The sequence below is a fragment of the Aphelocoma coerulescens genome, chromosome 3, assembly GCF_041296385.1.
Source record: "Aphelocoma coerulescens isolate FSJ_1873_10779 chromosome 3, UR_Acoe_1.0, whole genome shotgun sequence".
NCBI lineage: Eukaryota > Metazoa > Chordata > Aves > Passeriformes > Corvidae > Aphelocoma > Aphelocoma coerulescens.
In genome coordinates, this window is record NC_091016.1 from 116,384,850 (window position 1) to 116,399,465 (window position 14,616).

The following is a 14,616-nucleotide window of genomic DNA, read 5'->3' on the forward strand; positions in this document are numbered from 1 at the left end:
TGCAAAAAGTAAGCAGACATAAATCACATAAAGTAGATTGTAAAAAGAGTGTTTTAATCACATGAGAAATCACGTCAGTAGTATAGGTCAGTTTGCTTAAGAAATATATATTCTTTGGGAAAATATTTTGCTCTTTTGCCTGTAAGATTTTTTTTTTAATTCACTCATATGAGATTTTCCTGTGCCCATGGCCTTAATTTTAGAGAAGACCAGACCTGTTACTCTTCAAAACTGATTCTTTAATATTAAAAAACTAAATCAATATTTACTAGATGAGAAAAATACAAAAGATGGTTTAACACAGAAAAGGTGCTCACCAATGCAGTCGACGCTGAAGAGATTTATGGAGGTCGTTATTGAAGACTCATCACAGGTCTTCATCCCTCGCAGTGCAAACCTCACCAGGGAGGCCTTGACTCCCTCGGGGAGGAAGGACAGCAGGTACACGGGCATGTACAGAGCGTAGCGAAGCTTGCACAGCAAGGGGGTCATGAGCTTCCCCTGGGGGGACTGAGCCATGCGCTCGATCGTCGGGAACAGCAGCACGGAGCGCAGAACCTGCCAGACCACGAGAAACCACAGTCAGCAAGGCCACAGCACCACAGCCCAGCCTGGCAGACCGAATCCTTAAATGAGCCTCCATCGCAATGAAATGGGGCTTCCAGGCGCGTTGCCCCTCAGGCTGCGTGGCGTGCCCAGGTTCAATTCTTTTAAAAGATGAAGCAAACAAGTACACAGCTATGAAATTATGCTTTATCGTAAGACAGGGAAGAACTCAAGAGGTGAGTGGCCTTTGGGAATCAATATGAGCCAGGAAGCACCAGCAGGAGTAACCCCAGCAGAGGGCAGCAGGCAGGAGCCCTCCGCTCAGTCCCAGAGGGTTTTTTATGTCAGGAAAAGTACGCTGCTTTTCATTTCACCCGGTAAACTATTTTCTCTAAGTAAACCAACTAATCAAATTAGAAAATGTCAGCTGCTGTGATGATAACTTTACAAACTGACAACACAGAGGGTTTTCAATTTGCAGCTCAATACAGGTAAACTTGGTCAGAACAAGAAGCAGCACACAGCCCCTTCATTTCAGTGTGTGCACTGGCACACAATATTGCTTTTTATATGTTAGAATGATACACACATATTCTGAAGCTGGTAATTACTTCATTTTATAATAATACACCATAGCCTTAAAATACAAAGAAATTAATTAAAATCACACCCACACAAATCAAAACTGAGTTAATATACCAACTGTGAGTTATATTTCAATGCTAAGATCAAGCAAATATTCTAAAAGAATAACTGCATTTTTTTTTCTATAAGTGAAAATATATTGCAATAATTCATATAGGAATAACCCTCAAAGAGACACAACCCTACCTTAGAGAAGTATCAATAAAAAGAAGAGGATCTGGATATTGCATTGGCAGGTAATAAGGCATAAACAGCTGGGCTTTCTTGGTGACTCAGTATCAATAAATGTAGTTACATATCTCTGCTTACTGCACATCATTCTACATGTTGTGCAAATTAGTATTTTTGTAAAATATATTTTATGATAATTTTCTTTGCTCTCGGACAAGACTTGGCTAATGTATGCCACTACATCTGTGTGCAGCACTGCTGCTCCCAGCAGGTCTCCAATGGAAGGCAGGGCACGCCACCAAGAGATGCTCCCAAAATCCGGGCATTGTAACACAGCAAACAGCAAACATACAGGAAATATGATAAAATCACAGAATCCTTTAGGTTGGAGAAGGTCTTTAAGATCAAGGAGTCCAGCTGTTAATCTAGCACTGCCACACTCATGAATAAACCATGTTCCCAAGTGCTACATCTACACATCATTTAAATACCTCCAGGGACAGATGAATCAACCACTTCCACTGGCAGCCTCTTAAGTGCTTGACAACCCTTTCTGTGAAGGAATTTTTCCTAGTATCCAATCTAAACCTCCCCGGGCACAACTTCAAGCTGTTTTCTCTTATCACTTGTTCCTTGGAAGAAGAGACTGATCCCCACCTGGCTCCAACCTTCTTTCAAGTAATTGTAGAGCAATATGGTTCCACTGAGCCTCCTTTTCGCCACTCATCTCCCTCACTTGCTCCTCATCAGACCTGTGCTCCAGAGCCTTTCCCAGCTCTCTTGTCCATCTCTGGACACGTTCCAGCACCTCAGTGTCCTTGCTGTGAGGGCCCAAAACTGAACGCAGCACTTGAGGGGTGGCGTCAGCAGTGCCCAGTACAGGGTGACAATCACTGCCCTCGTCCTGCTGGCCATTGACAACTGTGTGCCTAAGCTGTGTGGTAGATCATGAACCATTTCCCCTCTGATTACGGGGGCTTCATTCTGCTTACTGTCCGTGTCTGGATACCCAGAGAACAAATGATCAGAGTCAGGTATTAATCTGCTGGCTCTTCCTGTTTCTTCCCTCATCACTCCCTGCAGCTGGAAGCACAGAGAACACTAACCGTGCCCCTGAACCCTTAATCAGTTGTCACAAGGCCCTGAAGTCTCCCTTGATTGTCCTTTGGCTGCTTGTTGCAACTTCATTGCTGTCTACCTGAAGAACCAATAATGGATAATAATCCAAGAGCTGTACCAGGGTGGGAAGATGGGAGGCTTTCTCTTCACATCTTTAACCTGGGCCCAGGGAGGAAGCGGGCTTCTGTAAGAAATGGTCCTTCTGTTTCCTTCAGAATGAGTCTCCTATGAAAATGACACATCTTTTTTTTTCATGGAAGCAGTTTTTATGGAAGCAGGTTGTAGAGTGCCAACCTCAGCAGCACCTCCAAGCCAGGTGAACCATTGTCCTGGTTATTGTTCTTGCAGAGCCTCACGCCTGTCATTCCAGGGCACCTGGAGAGGTGGGGCAGTCCCAGAGGATACACCCTGGCTGTGCCAGGCAGGAACTTGTCACCACTGCCCCCTGTCCCTTAAGTCACTGTGTTCAGCCAGGCAGAGAGAGGGCAGGGAACCCTCCATGTCATGCAACCATCCTCAGAAACTGTACTTCTTACAGTATTTTAAAAGCAGACTTTGAAAGAGTTATTTATATAAAATACAGAACTATTTTAAGAAATCCTTCTACTTTCCAGCTGATATTACTTTGGTTTGAGACAAAGAAAAATACCTTCTCAGGGAAATCAATCCTGGGCCTCTTTTTATTAAAGGCAACCAGCAGCTGAAGTATAGGAATGCAAAACTTTTACTAAATTACATGGTAGTTTCGTGATATTTCAGCTAGGAGCTGAACCCAAACTGTTGTGATCTAAAGCAGATTTGACCTGCGTTCCCAGGCACACTTTAATCCTTTGACATTGCAGTTTATAGATATAGGATTAGTTGCTTGGAGGGCTGCACTAACCACAGGGGAAGCTGCTAAACCTTGGCAGAAGAAGGACAAACCAAGAAAGCTGTTACCCTGTCCTGTGCATTCCTGCATTTTGTAATGGGCCACAAATTTAAAAGATGGAGGATAATTTAATTTTTTTTTTTTAAATATTTTGCAGACAATAATAGAGGAACGTAGAACTTGTATTTTTCAAACACTTATCAACTATTTCTTAGTTTACTGCTAGATTCACAAACCAGGATCTTGAAATGTGCATTTCACTGCAGAATAGCTGCATGATGCAGTTCAACTTCTTTGCCATAGAACTGTAGATATGACAGATTCAACCCACTTTGTTATAATGACGCATATAATCACAAAAAAGTATGTCGTATTTGTGTCTTGAAATAAGTGAAGTAGAAATATTAACGTAAAATTTAGGAAATTAATAATATTCAAATGCACAACATCAATTAATATTTTTTTTTTTTTTACTTTTCAAATGCCTGGATCTTATCTATACACAGTTTACACTAGCTGAAATCAGGTAGATGGCACAGAACTATATTCAAGTTAAAATTTTTGTAATTATTATAAGACCAATTATTCTGAAAATGGAGGACATTGCCTGTCATAAGCACCAGGTATTGTCACAACTATGAATGCCACAGTAAATACCATGAAATAACGTGTAAAGGTTAATGATCCCCTCATTTATGGAAACCCTTCTCATAATTAATGAAGTCTCTTGTAATAACCATCAGTCAAAATACAAAAATATTGCAAATATTTATTGATATAATACAAAATATAATCTATCCATGCATATATGTAAGTTTAGATATAATGCACAAATGTTAAAAATATTAGTGAGTGAAATTCAGATTCACCTAGTTTAAACTACCCCCATTTCAAAGTCCAGTAATTTTTATCTGTTAAGCACATGGAAAGGCAGAGAGCTGGGCAACTGGAGACACTGGAAAGAGCGACTTGAGTGGATCTGGGGACTACAGAAAGTTGGCCAGTGACTCCACTGAAGGCAAACAGACCTTGTGTCCAGGAGTTGCTGAGAGCTGCAGCCTGTACCACCTATCCTTGACTCTGCTTTGGTCAACCCACTAAAAACAGTACATGTACTCTTAAATTGTACTGAAATTGTCACTACTGATGGTTGTGACAATCAACAAACAGTATTTGTACAACTGTAGTTCCATTTATTTACCATTTACTTATAATACTATTGAACTGCGAGATTTCAACACTCAGGACGGCACATACACTGAAGTTCACTGTTCCAAGGCATAGATGCTCTCTGGGTTAGTCACTAAGGCAGCTGCTTCTATTTCATACTTAATTTTTAACTTTACATTTCACAGAGCTCAAGCCCTGAATGGTTCAAGGGCCTACAATCTGATGCAGTGTCTCAGAAGTTCCACTTTTTGTTGAAAACCAAAAGCTAACATTACCTGCAAACTCTTGACATAACTCGTGTGGGTGCCAAGGCAGATCCTACTCCCTCGTCTAGCAGTGTATATATATCACTGAGAAAATGAAATGGTGCATGGCCTGAGCACATGTCCAGAGAACAAACCAGCCCAGAACGTTCTGCCCTTGATTCTTTCAGCACACACCACAGGAGGAAGGTGTGGGGACTGCGGGAGCTTCCCTTTTGACACTGTTTATCTGTTTTGGTATCTAGAGCAATCAGTCCATTAACTTCAGGAATGTATGACCTGCACAGTAAATTTTAGAACACAGAGGGAAGAGAAACTACTTATTTTATAGGAAAAGTGAGCTCTCGAAGCAGAGAATATCAAATACCCATTCTAAAAAAGCATGGCGTTACCCAAGGTGCTTCGTTTAGGAAGGATCCCCAATTAATATGATTCACTTCTCACGGTAACTGGTCCCTAAAAATATTAAAGAATAAAACAAAGGCTTCCAGCAAGCTACCTACATAGAGAACACATATATTCCTGTACATCCAGGCTTTTGATTGAACTTTTATCTAAATCTATCCAAAGCAAAATGACAAAGTGACAACTGAGTACCTTCAAGTCTTCACTGCATGATGGTTATGTCAACATGGGCTTGGATTTGCAGCAACAGTTGGAAGTTGTTTTGATTAAAATGAGAAAAGAGTACAAAAAGTCAAACAATTAAATTTACAGTAAGTTGCTGTGTAACACTGCACAATTTAATAGCCTCAACCACAACAGCAAAGGATTTCTGTAAAATGTTTCCTTATAAAAACACTGCAAGTATGCAAATTGGATAAAGTTAAAAACACCCCCACAGTAATATTTTCCACTAGTGCCTTCTACTGAATGAGTTGAAATATATTTCTCAGCGACAATTTAAAGTTCGAGTGGGTAATATTACTTGTTTAAGGGACTGGTAAATGACAGTGCTGTGGCTGCAAAACCACGCTTAAAACCTGGATGCCGCTTACAACCAGTATTCTAAGAAGTCACTCGATTTTCAGAGCAGTTAAGTCCTTCCATGCCAACGAGGAGAGGTCAATGCTTTTGAAATCAGCCAGTTTTGATTACACAAGAAATGCTGGTTACAGACTCAGGCCCCCAGGTCTGTGCCTTTCTGAGCTCACACAGCCGAGGGCCTGCAGAGGGCTGTCACACTGTGCCACTGTGCCTTAATACAGAGACACTTTGCTAAGAAGAAATAAAATGGGAGAGAAGAGCAGTCAGGATGTGAAAAGGCAGACACTGACCAACAGAAGGCAGCAGGAGCCATTTCAAAGAATTTTTTCAGAAGAGACTCCAAGTAGATGAATTCAGTAATTACAGCCAGGCTTTCTCAGTCCTGTCCCTTGGCTCTCAATGGACAGACCACCCATGTCCATGACAGACCACAGGTATGCTCAGATAGCTCTATCAGAGCCATAAAATAGAAAGACTCTGATCCACTGAAGAAAATACTAGAAAGTGAAGCTTCCTCAGAAATAAACCACTGGTTCACTCTGCTTTAATGGCAGAAGAAATGGTCGCTGGAGGCTCTCACTGGCTTTTGAGCAGGGAAGTTTTTGAAAAACATTTGCTCCTGCTGCATAACCTGCTCTTGATCACTGGGGTGGCAGAAATGGCCAATACAACAACCACCAACAAAAAGATCACAAGCCTCAGATCCAACACCAGTTACGCATTCCAGAGCCCACAGGGAACTCAGACTTCAAATCAGGGGACAGAAGCAAGGAAACAAGCATGATGTGTTATAATGGAGCCATCGCACCGACCGGTGCTCAGTAATGGAGTGTCCAAGCATGGCCCTGCCCCTGCACATCCAGCTCTGGAAAGAAAACAAGCAAGGAAGTTTAATTTCAAATTCCTTCAAAACCCTAGGAAAAGCAAGATCTGCTTCTCTGTCAAAAGCAGCACTTCTTTTGATATATATTAGTTCACCCCATGTATTAGTTTGTTATTCCTCTCCTGTGTTGGCAGAGAAAAAGCTATTATCTGTCAGGTGAAACCTAGCAGATTTCTCAAAGATAACATAATGATGCATTTAAATGGTAATCTACAGTCCACCCTTGACACGGAATACCACATTAATCACATAATTTCTTCTACACAGTATGCAGAAACCTGCAGGCAAAACAACGAGGATCAGGGAAGTATTCTGTGCTTTATCGCCACAGCTGTGCTGAGCAGATTTCCAAGAAAACACACAGGACAAACCAGACAGTGCTGGCTTGGGTTGTCCTCTCTCCACAGCAGGACTTGCTGGGTTTGCCCGTTCACTTTGCTCACTCATGAATTACACGTAATATAATATAATATAATATAATATAATATAATACGTAAAATATAGAGTTCGACTTCAAAGTCTTGAATAATTTCTTCTTCAGCAGATCAAGATGTCATTTGGTTTGTTGTACCAGTGAACTCTGTCACAGGTCAGTATCAACAAATCCACAGGATTTCATGACAGCAGAAGAGCAGAAGAGAATAGACACAAGTGACAAAACATTGTTTTTCTCCTGGTGTGAAGTCAAAACATACTGCGTGCATTTTCTCCTATTTTACCCTATGGATCTCCTGTGATTCTAAACAAATGTTTGGGTTTATTAAAGAGGCACCAAAACAAGTATCTCAAACACAGTTAACAGGAAATCTTATCACTGAAAATTTCAAAGTGCTTTATAAGAATTAAGTCCCACAGAGAAGTCTTAGCATGCTTTTTATGGACAAATAAACTGAAATTTGTGAAGTTAGATGACTCCACATGAAAATATACATTGTAAAAGCAGGAATAAGTTAAACGATTGTTATGGTAAATCACAATTCTCTGCTCTAACCAAAGCTTACTTTTCTGGGTAACCAAACTGCTTCTGTAAAACAAAATGGTAAAAAGTTGTAAATAAATAATTTTGTAGGAAAGTTTGTAATTTTTGTTACAATTTATAGTACATTTAGTGGCTGCTTAGTTCAAGGGAATCTTCTGTTAACATCTTCTATAGAACCCTCCCAGCATACAGGGGCTATGGAACAAGGTAGAGGCATGTGCACTTGATTTCAAACTTCCATTTTAAATTTTCTACAATTCCTATTTCTTAGTGCCCAAATTTTTCCTTTGGCATCAGATGCGTTCAATTTTTTCTATTCCTTTCCTTCCAGACTTCTAATTTTATTACACATAACCTGTGAGACTAAGTGACAGAAGGAAAGATTTTTTAATTTTCTACAAAAAATCTTTTCTTATGAGGAACATAATATGCTTCCTGTAGAGCTGAATTTGTTTTCCAAACAAATGCAGAGTGTATGCAACTCTGTGAATATGCTGGTAAAACTCTAAAGAACACACTTAAATTTTCTCAGATGGGCTGAAGGAATTCTTGCTTCCTAGGAAAAACATTTTTTGAGTGCCACCAACACGTTCATGTTTGTCAGCTCAACTTCACTATGGGATATTTGAAATTTTCATAGTTGAAGAACAAACTGGATGAAGGATCCAGGATTGATCACAGGACCTTCTGGTACAATTTCCATAGGCATACTGAGGATCCAGCTAGGGATTGAGTTCTTTAACGGAATCAACACATGCAGGGCTGTGAAGGCACATGCAGGATACACGGACACTCACACAGGCAGAACTTCTCTCACAGTGTCTGAAGAAATGACTGTTCTGCAGAACTACCATCTTTAAACATACAATGACCCAGTCAGTGTGTTCATGTAGGTGAGAGCACAGCAGCGTAAATGCAATAGGACAACAGCAGAGAGCAATGATCCTAAGGATGAACACGATTTACAAGGTCAGGATGCTGTTTTCCTTTCATATAGACACATATGCACCCAAACAGTAGCGCCAAAGATATAAAATATGAGTATGTAAAATCAAATACACTTTTAAGGACTGAGCTTAAAAGCATGCAAGTAGTCCATAGATCCATTTACCACATAAAATCTGGATTGAAGTTTGCTTGACAGCTTCAGTGCCTTTAAGGCACTGGGCCTCGGCATTGCCTTGGGCAGATGCCAAGTCCAACACATGCACACATGCACAGACACACGTGCACATACCCAGGTACATGCTTCTAATTCTTCACTGAATAAATATAGCAATACCTAGAGATCCCCTTCCAGCACTCTGGTGACATGAATATTAATGACATCTTACACTAAAAGAGCAAATTCATAAATACAGTAAAGTATGCATATATGCACAGAGCTGAGCTGTGCCAGAACAGCAGTATGACAAACAGTTCTCTTTGTCAGTACAGCACTGACCTGAGCTTTATCATAGTAGAGGCACTCATTATTGATTATCCTGCATGGGTTTTTTCCCCTTGTATGTCTTCTGTAAATGGAAAGAGGTGAAACTAATACAAAATTTTTTATCATCTAGAATGTGATAACAACCAAGTTTTCCAGTCTACATCATAACCTCAGTACTGGTAAGTGCAGGGGTAAGGCCTAGGCTCCAGGCCAGCATCTTTTAGTATGTTCTCTGGCACGATTTTGGCCAAAGCCAGCTGGACTTCTGGGCACAGGTTAGAAAATAGTGTAAATCAAGGACTCTTCTAAATACAAGATGTTTGTGAAACAACCATATTTGGGTCTAGGAAGGCTTCATGACCGGAATCTAAGCTGTATTTTGCCACTTGCTGTCAGGAGCCACAGGGTGGGCCCTGGTTTGTCTTATATAAATAAAGAATTTAAATACAACTCTTAGCATATTTAACCTCAATCAGAGATACCTTGACCTGTTCAGTGATATTTAATAATCGATTTTGCCTACATGAGATTCTAAACACACTGTGGGTCATCCTTGGCAGCTACATACAGATCCTCCCTCTGTTTTCAAGAGATCATTCATCAGATGCTCCGCAAGGGAAAAAGAGCAAGTCACTAATTCTGTATGTGTTTACATACTTAGGTGTTAAAGGTATCTGCTGAACTTGCACCATGAAATGGTGGAAAAATAACTGAGAATAAATCTTTGCCCTTTTCAGAGTTCATTTTGGTTCAGTGTTATCAAAGCTCACCAATAGTTCTTAACTGAGGTTCCTGAGTTACATCACCCCCAGACTCTCAAGGGAAGTCAGTCATGGACAGATCATCAGAAAACACCAAGTGATCTAAAATCACTTTCTAGTGGAATTACCTGCTTCCCACTAATTAGAAAGGACCTAAGACTTCTAACTAGGAGCTTCGTCAAATAGATCGAAATGAGAACCCTCCTCTGTGGGAGAAGCAGCAGGGCACACTTTTAAACAAGTATTTTGAGGGAAACAAATGCTACTATTTAGCAGTATTTGAGCAAGTGTTCTCTAAAGAGGCCCATCCACAGCAGTGTATGATCACCAGCACTGAAAACACTGTGTAAACATATTGGTGTCCCTCAACATGGCAATGTAAAAAGACCAGAATGTATTATTTACTTTTGTAAAAACTGAAAATATGCAGTAATTATGATATTAAGTCAACGTAGAAAATACCTACCCACCAACAAAACCCCCAAAACAACACCCACCTTCACCTCACCCCTGAACTGGAAAGAGGCAGTATAATAATGAGGTTCTGTGAAGTTAAATTTGGTATTTCAATTATTCAGCTCGGAGAACCAACTCAGAAGCTACTACTATTTTTAAATATGTCAAGTAAAAATAATCTAAAGCATGAATGAGTAGCAAAAATCCTGGCAAGTAATACAGTGGTAAAGACACGTGGGAGATGGTGATATGCAAGTTTGCAATATGATACGGTGCAGAAAGCAAGCAAGAGAAGCTCTGCAACTTCACGTTACACACAGTGAGGAAACACATCACAAGTGCCAGAGGAAGCTCTGCCTCTGGGAGACAATGCAGATTGCATCCTGTGCTTTACATCCTAAGTGGAAAGATTTCAACCAAGAGGGAACCACAAATACAGCCTAGAATTAACAAGGGGCTTGGATGATAAAGTTTCTGGAGGATGCTATATATAGAGAAAAAAACATGGATAGCGTGGCAAAATGGGAGCAAGACAGGAATGGGAGGAGAATCATAGCTACACCAATTTTTAAGGGCTATAAATGCAAAGGATGTGAAATAATATTCTGGGTGGAACAAGGGACAAAAATAAGTGATGGAAAGAAATGAAAAATTAAAATGCTAAAGCAGGAGTCTGTATTGACACAAATTTTCATGCTGCACCAAGGTATAGTGTCCCAGTTGTAGAACTGTTACCAGCAGGAGCAAGGTGCAAGAAAGAGAAATGCCACCTTACATGGATGTACAGACAGCCTTGACTTCCCAAACCAGAACTTCGAGTCAGGAAGCTGTAAAAACCAGTTAACATAAGGCCTGATGATGTTACTTATATATTCAACTTCTCCCATACAATACATTGTCCTAGGACTGCATATTACAGATGTTGACTAAATGAATGATGAAAAGCAAATGCATTGACTTAAAATGTGAGGGATTTTCCCCCTCTACTCCTTCTTTTGTGTAAATTTTTAACACATTCAAAAATGAAAAATGTATTTATGTTTCAAGCTGGCAGAATATTTGCAGAGTGGTTATGCTCAGGGAAGAAATATACCCTTTCAGAAGGAGGAAACCAACTACCCATTATTTGCAAAGCTTTTACCCCTCCTCCAAAAAAAAAAAAGAATCAGAAAAAGCCATGAAGTTGAGAACACCATGGAAAAAATACTTCTAATTCAAAGAATTCTGTTAATAAGACGAACTTTTCAACACTCCAGCACAAGATTGATCATTAAACCCAGTCCACAACTATTCTGCATTTCCTCTACATCAAGCTGTAGGAAATCCTCCAGCACCCAATGACATATTTTATGATGCTTTGGAAAAAGATCTAAACCCCAAAAACTGATGATACAGCACAGGATGAGAAGATGGCAGACTCACAATACTATCACTCTCATGGGCCCCCTTTCCTGATATGGAATTCATTAAATTAAAATATTTTTAAAAGCTCAGGAAAGGATTTTTTTTCCACCAACAAAAAATGCTATTGAAACAAAACACAGAGATCAGTGCCGATGGAAAGTTCGTTTGTGATTTCAAATATTTGATGAATTTTACTGTGAGCATGTAAACAAGGCTTACAGTGTTACGGGGAACACTGTATATACTCTCTACCTGTGGTCAATTTTTACCGCTTCCAAAGAAGGCAAATGAGGGCACAGAAGCTACACTTCCCATCAGGACAAAAAATATTTGTTGGATAACTATGGGAAAGTCCATAAACAGGAGCTTAGGTCCAAAATATAATACATACTTTATAATAATAATTAAATTTCTAAACATATATATATATATATATATATATATATATGACATTTACAATATTCACAGGGTGCAAAAACTACAGTCACCATAACAGATGTACTCTCTTAGCTTTTTTTACAGTCCTTTCCATTAAGTACTCACATCCTAGGCTCAGGCTGGCTGTGCGACAAGGGCCGTTTCCTGTCCAAGTGCTGTTTTCCATATGCCTTTGATGTCAAGGATGTCTCTGCCTCTTGGTGTCTGATGTACTCTGCTTTTTTCATAGCTAACTTTATGTCTTTACCATTAAAATTACTTATAGCATACTCTAATACACTCAGTCTGAGGAAGAGACCACTCTTGTTTCTCTGTCATCACAGGTACAACCCATGTAGACCCCTCTCACCTCTAAAAAACTTCATCACTATTACTGACCTTAAGGGAGCTGGTCAACGTAGACAAGTCTCCATCACTCTGAATTACAGAAGAGAGAACTTCAGGGACTACAACAGGCTGGCTTCAGGGCAACATAAATTCAAATAACCACATACCCCATGGTTTTGCCTATTCCTATTTGGACCTATGCATAAAGTATCAGCTGTATCAGTTCTTCAGGAAACAGGGTATATAGATATATACTTCCTGGAAGGTTTCTCTGAGGAACAGCATATAAATCTTCCTGAAAAGCTCAGAAATGTGTTATTTCCAAACATTTCAAAAGCATTAACTTCCTTGAAGATACAGGGTAATGAAATATACAGGGCGCACTGAGACCCATCTTGTGAAGCTGTGCATAATCCTCACAACTTCACACTGTTCTTTGATGGTACCAACTGCTGCAAATCATAAGGTCATACTTGGATTTTTTTTTTTTTAAGGGATGGTAAAAGTTGTATGGCAATGCTGTCCTCAGTAATATCAGACAAAGTCACTCTTTGTAAATGGCAAGTATGTAAATGAAGCAACAGTTAAGGAAATCTAAGGGAAAACTTCCTTTTTGTGTAAGCTCATTCATATTTCCTGACCATCAGTTTTTTTGTATCTTCCTTCTGAAGTGGTCAAATGTAATACAATGGATCACAACAAGCTGAATTTTTAGAAGTTATTTAACTTACTGCTTCTTACAACATATCCAATATTATCATATGACACCTCCTTCAACATCTGAATTTGACCAACTACTTTCAAATATATATAAACCACACATTTTTTCAAATGCATTAAAACTTTGGCTTATTTTTTTACTATTTTCTTTCAGCTTCTACCTGATGATATATATAGCAGGCAATATTCGCATCTGTTTAAAATACTCTACAGTGATCACATGGTTTTTCCATGTCCTGGCACCTTCTTTATTTAACATATGTTATCCAATTTTATTTGAAATACACCTATAAGACCCCAAGCCTCCAGTGCTTCCTGGCAGTTCCACTTGGATGGAAACAAAATTCAAGGACCAGCATTTTTGTTAATGTATTTGTATTTCAAACTGTGATCTCCAGTGTAACGACGAATACAGTGCTGGGTACAATGATTACATCCTTAGGTATGTGGACCTGAGTGTCATTTGCAACAAGGTGAGGTGTGACTACATTTATGTCTACTTTTAGGCCACTTTCCACTGACTTAGCATAAATTTGGTTCTGAGCCTTATACACTGGAGTCCTGCATCCAAATTCATTGGACCCTCCATATGAAAAGTCCTGTTAAAACATGAATCACAATCAGGCTTCTACGGTATTAACTTTGTGCTGTATTATTACAAGAATACTAGAACTTGCTCTGCAGAGTTTAATTACAAAAGAACTGAAATGGGACAAAGATAACTGAGGATAAACCAGTGAGAGGCATGCAAATCTCGTTAGTACCCAGCTCCAGCTGCTGAGAGTAAGAAATCACCTTTGTCAGCAGTGATCACAAGCACAGTACAAAAAGGAAGAGCCCTAATGAGACTGTGATCAATGTCCCTTTGAGTACTTTTGGTCCTCTGTGATTGCACCTACAGTACAGCTGGCTGTGTGATCTTGCTCCTTTTGAACCTAGTGGCAAAATTTTCATAAATTTAATATGCCTTAATTCTGCCCCATTAATAAATTCTAATTAAAGGATTATTTTCTAATTAAAGGATTATTATAATACAGATATTAAATGTGACAGCCTACACTCAATATAGATTTCACCAAAGACACAAGATTCCTAGCTCTAGAAACCAAGACTCTCTTATCTATTCTTGGATAGACAGATGAAAACCATGGCTGCCATAAAACACTGATCATGGTAGTTAGAGATTAATCTCTTGGATTGACAAGTAAATTGGGACCTTTGACAATTCCCTTTGAAATCAATATGCTTTCAAACACACCTTTCAGCAGGTGTCAGTATGTTCTGTGTACTTGACTTCCAGTGCTGAAACCTGTTTAATAGCAATAGGAGAGGGACCTTCCATACCTCACCTTACAAGTGGGTCATGGCACAGGAAAAAATTATCTGTTGTTTCACATTACTTGAAATATTTTCCAGTAAGAAGTACTCTTAGAATTTTTCCAGC

General features: G+C 39.4%; 1 protein-coding gene across 2 annotated transcripts in view; it reads right to left on the minus strand.

Moving 5' to 3' along the window:
- LDAH (lipid droplet associated hydrolase) overlaps positions 1 to 14,616 on the minus strand; it is a 113,567-nt gene that overhangs the window by 39,713 nt on the left and 59,238 nt on the right. For both annotated transcript variants that reach the window (XM_069011673.1, XM_069011672.1), the window contains one exon: positions 318 to 558. In XM_069011673.1, coding sequence (XP_068867774.1) covers positions 318 to 558 — 241 coding nt within the window. The remainder of the gene's footprint in view (positions 1 to 317; positions 559 to 14,616) is intronic.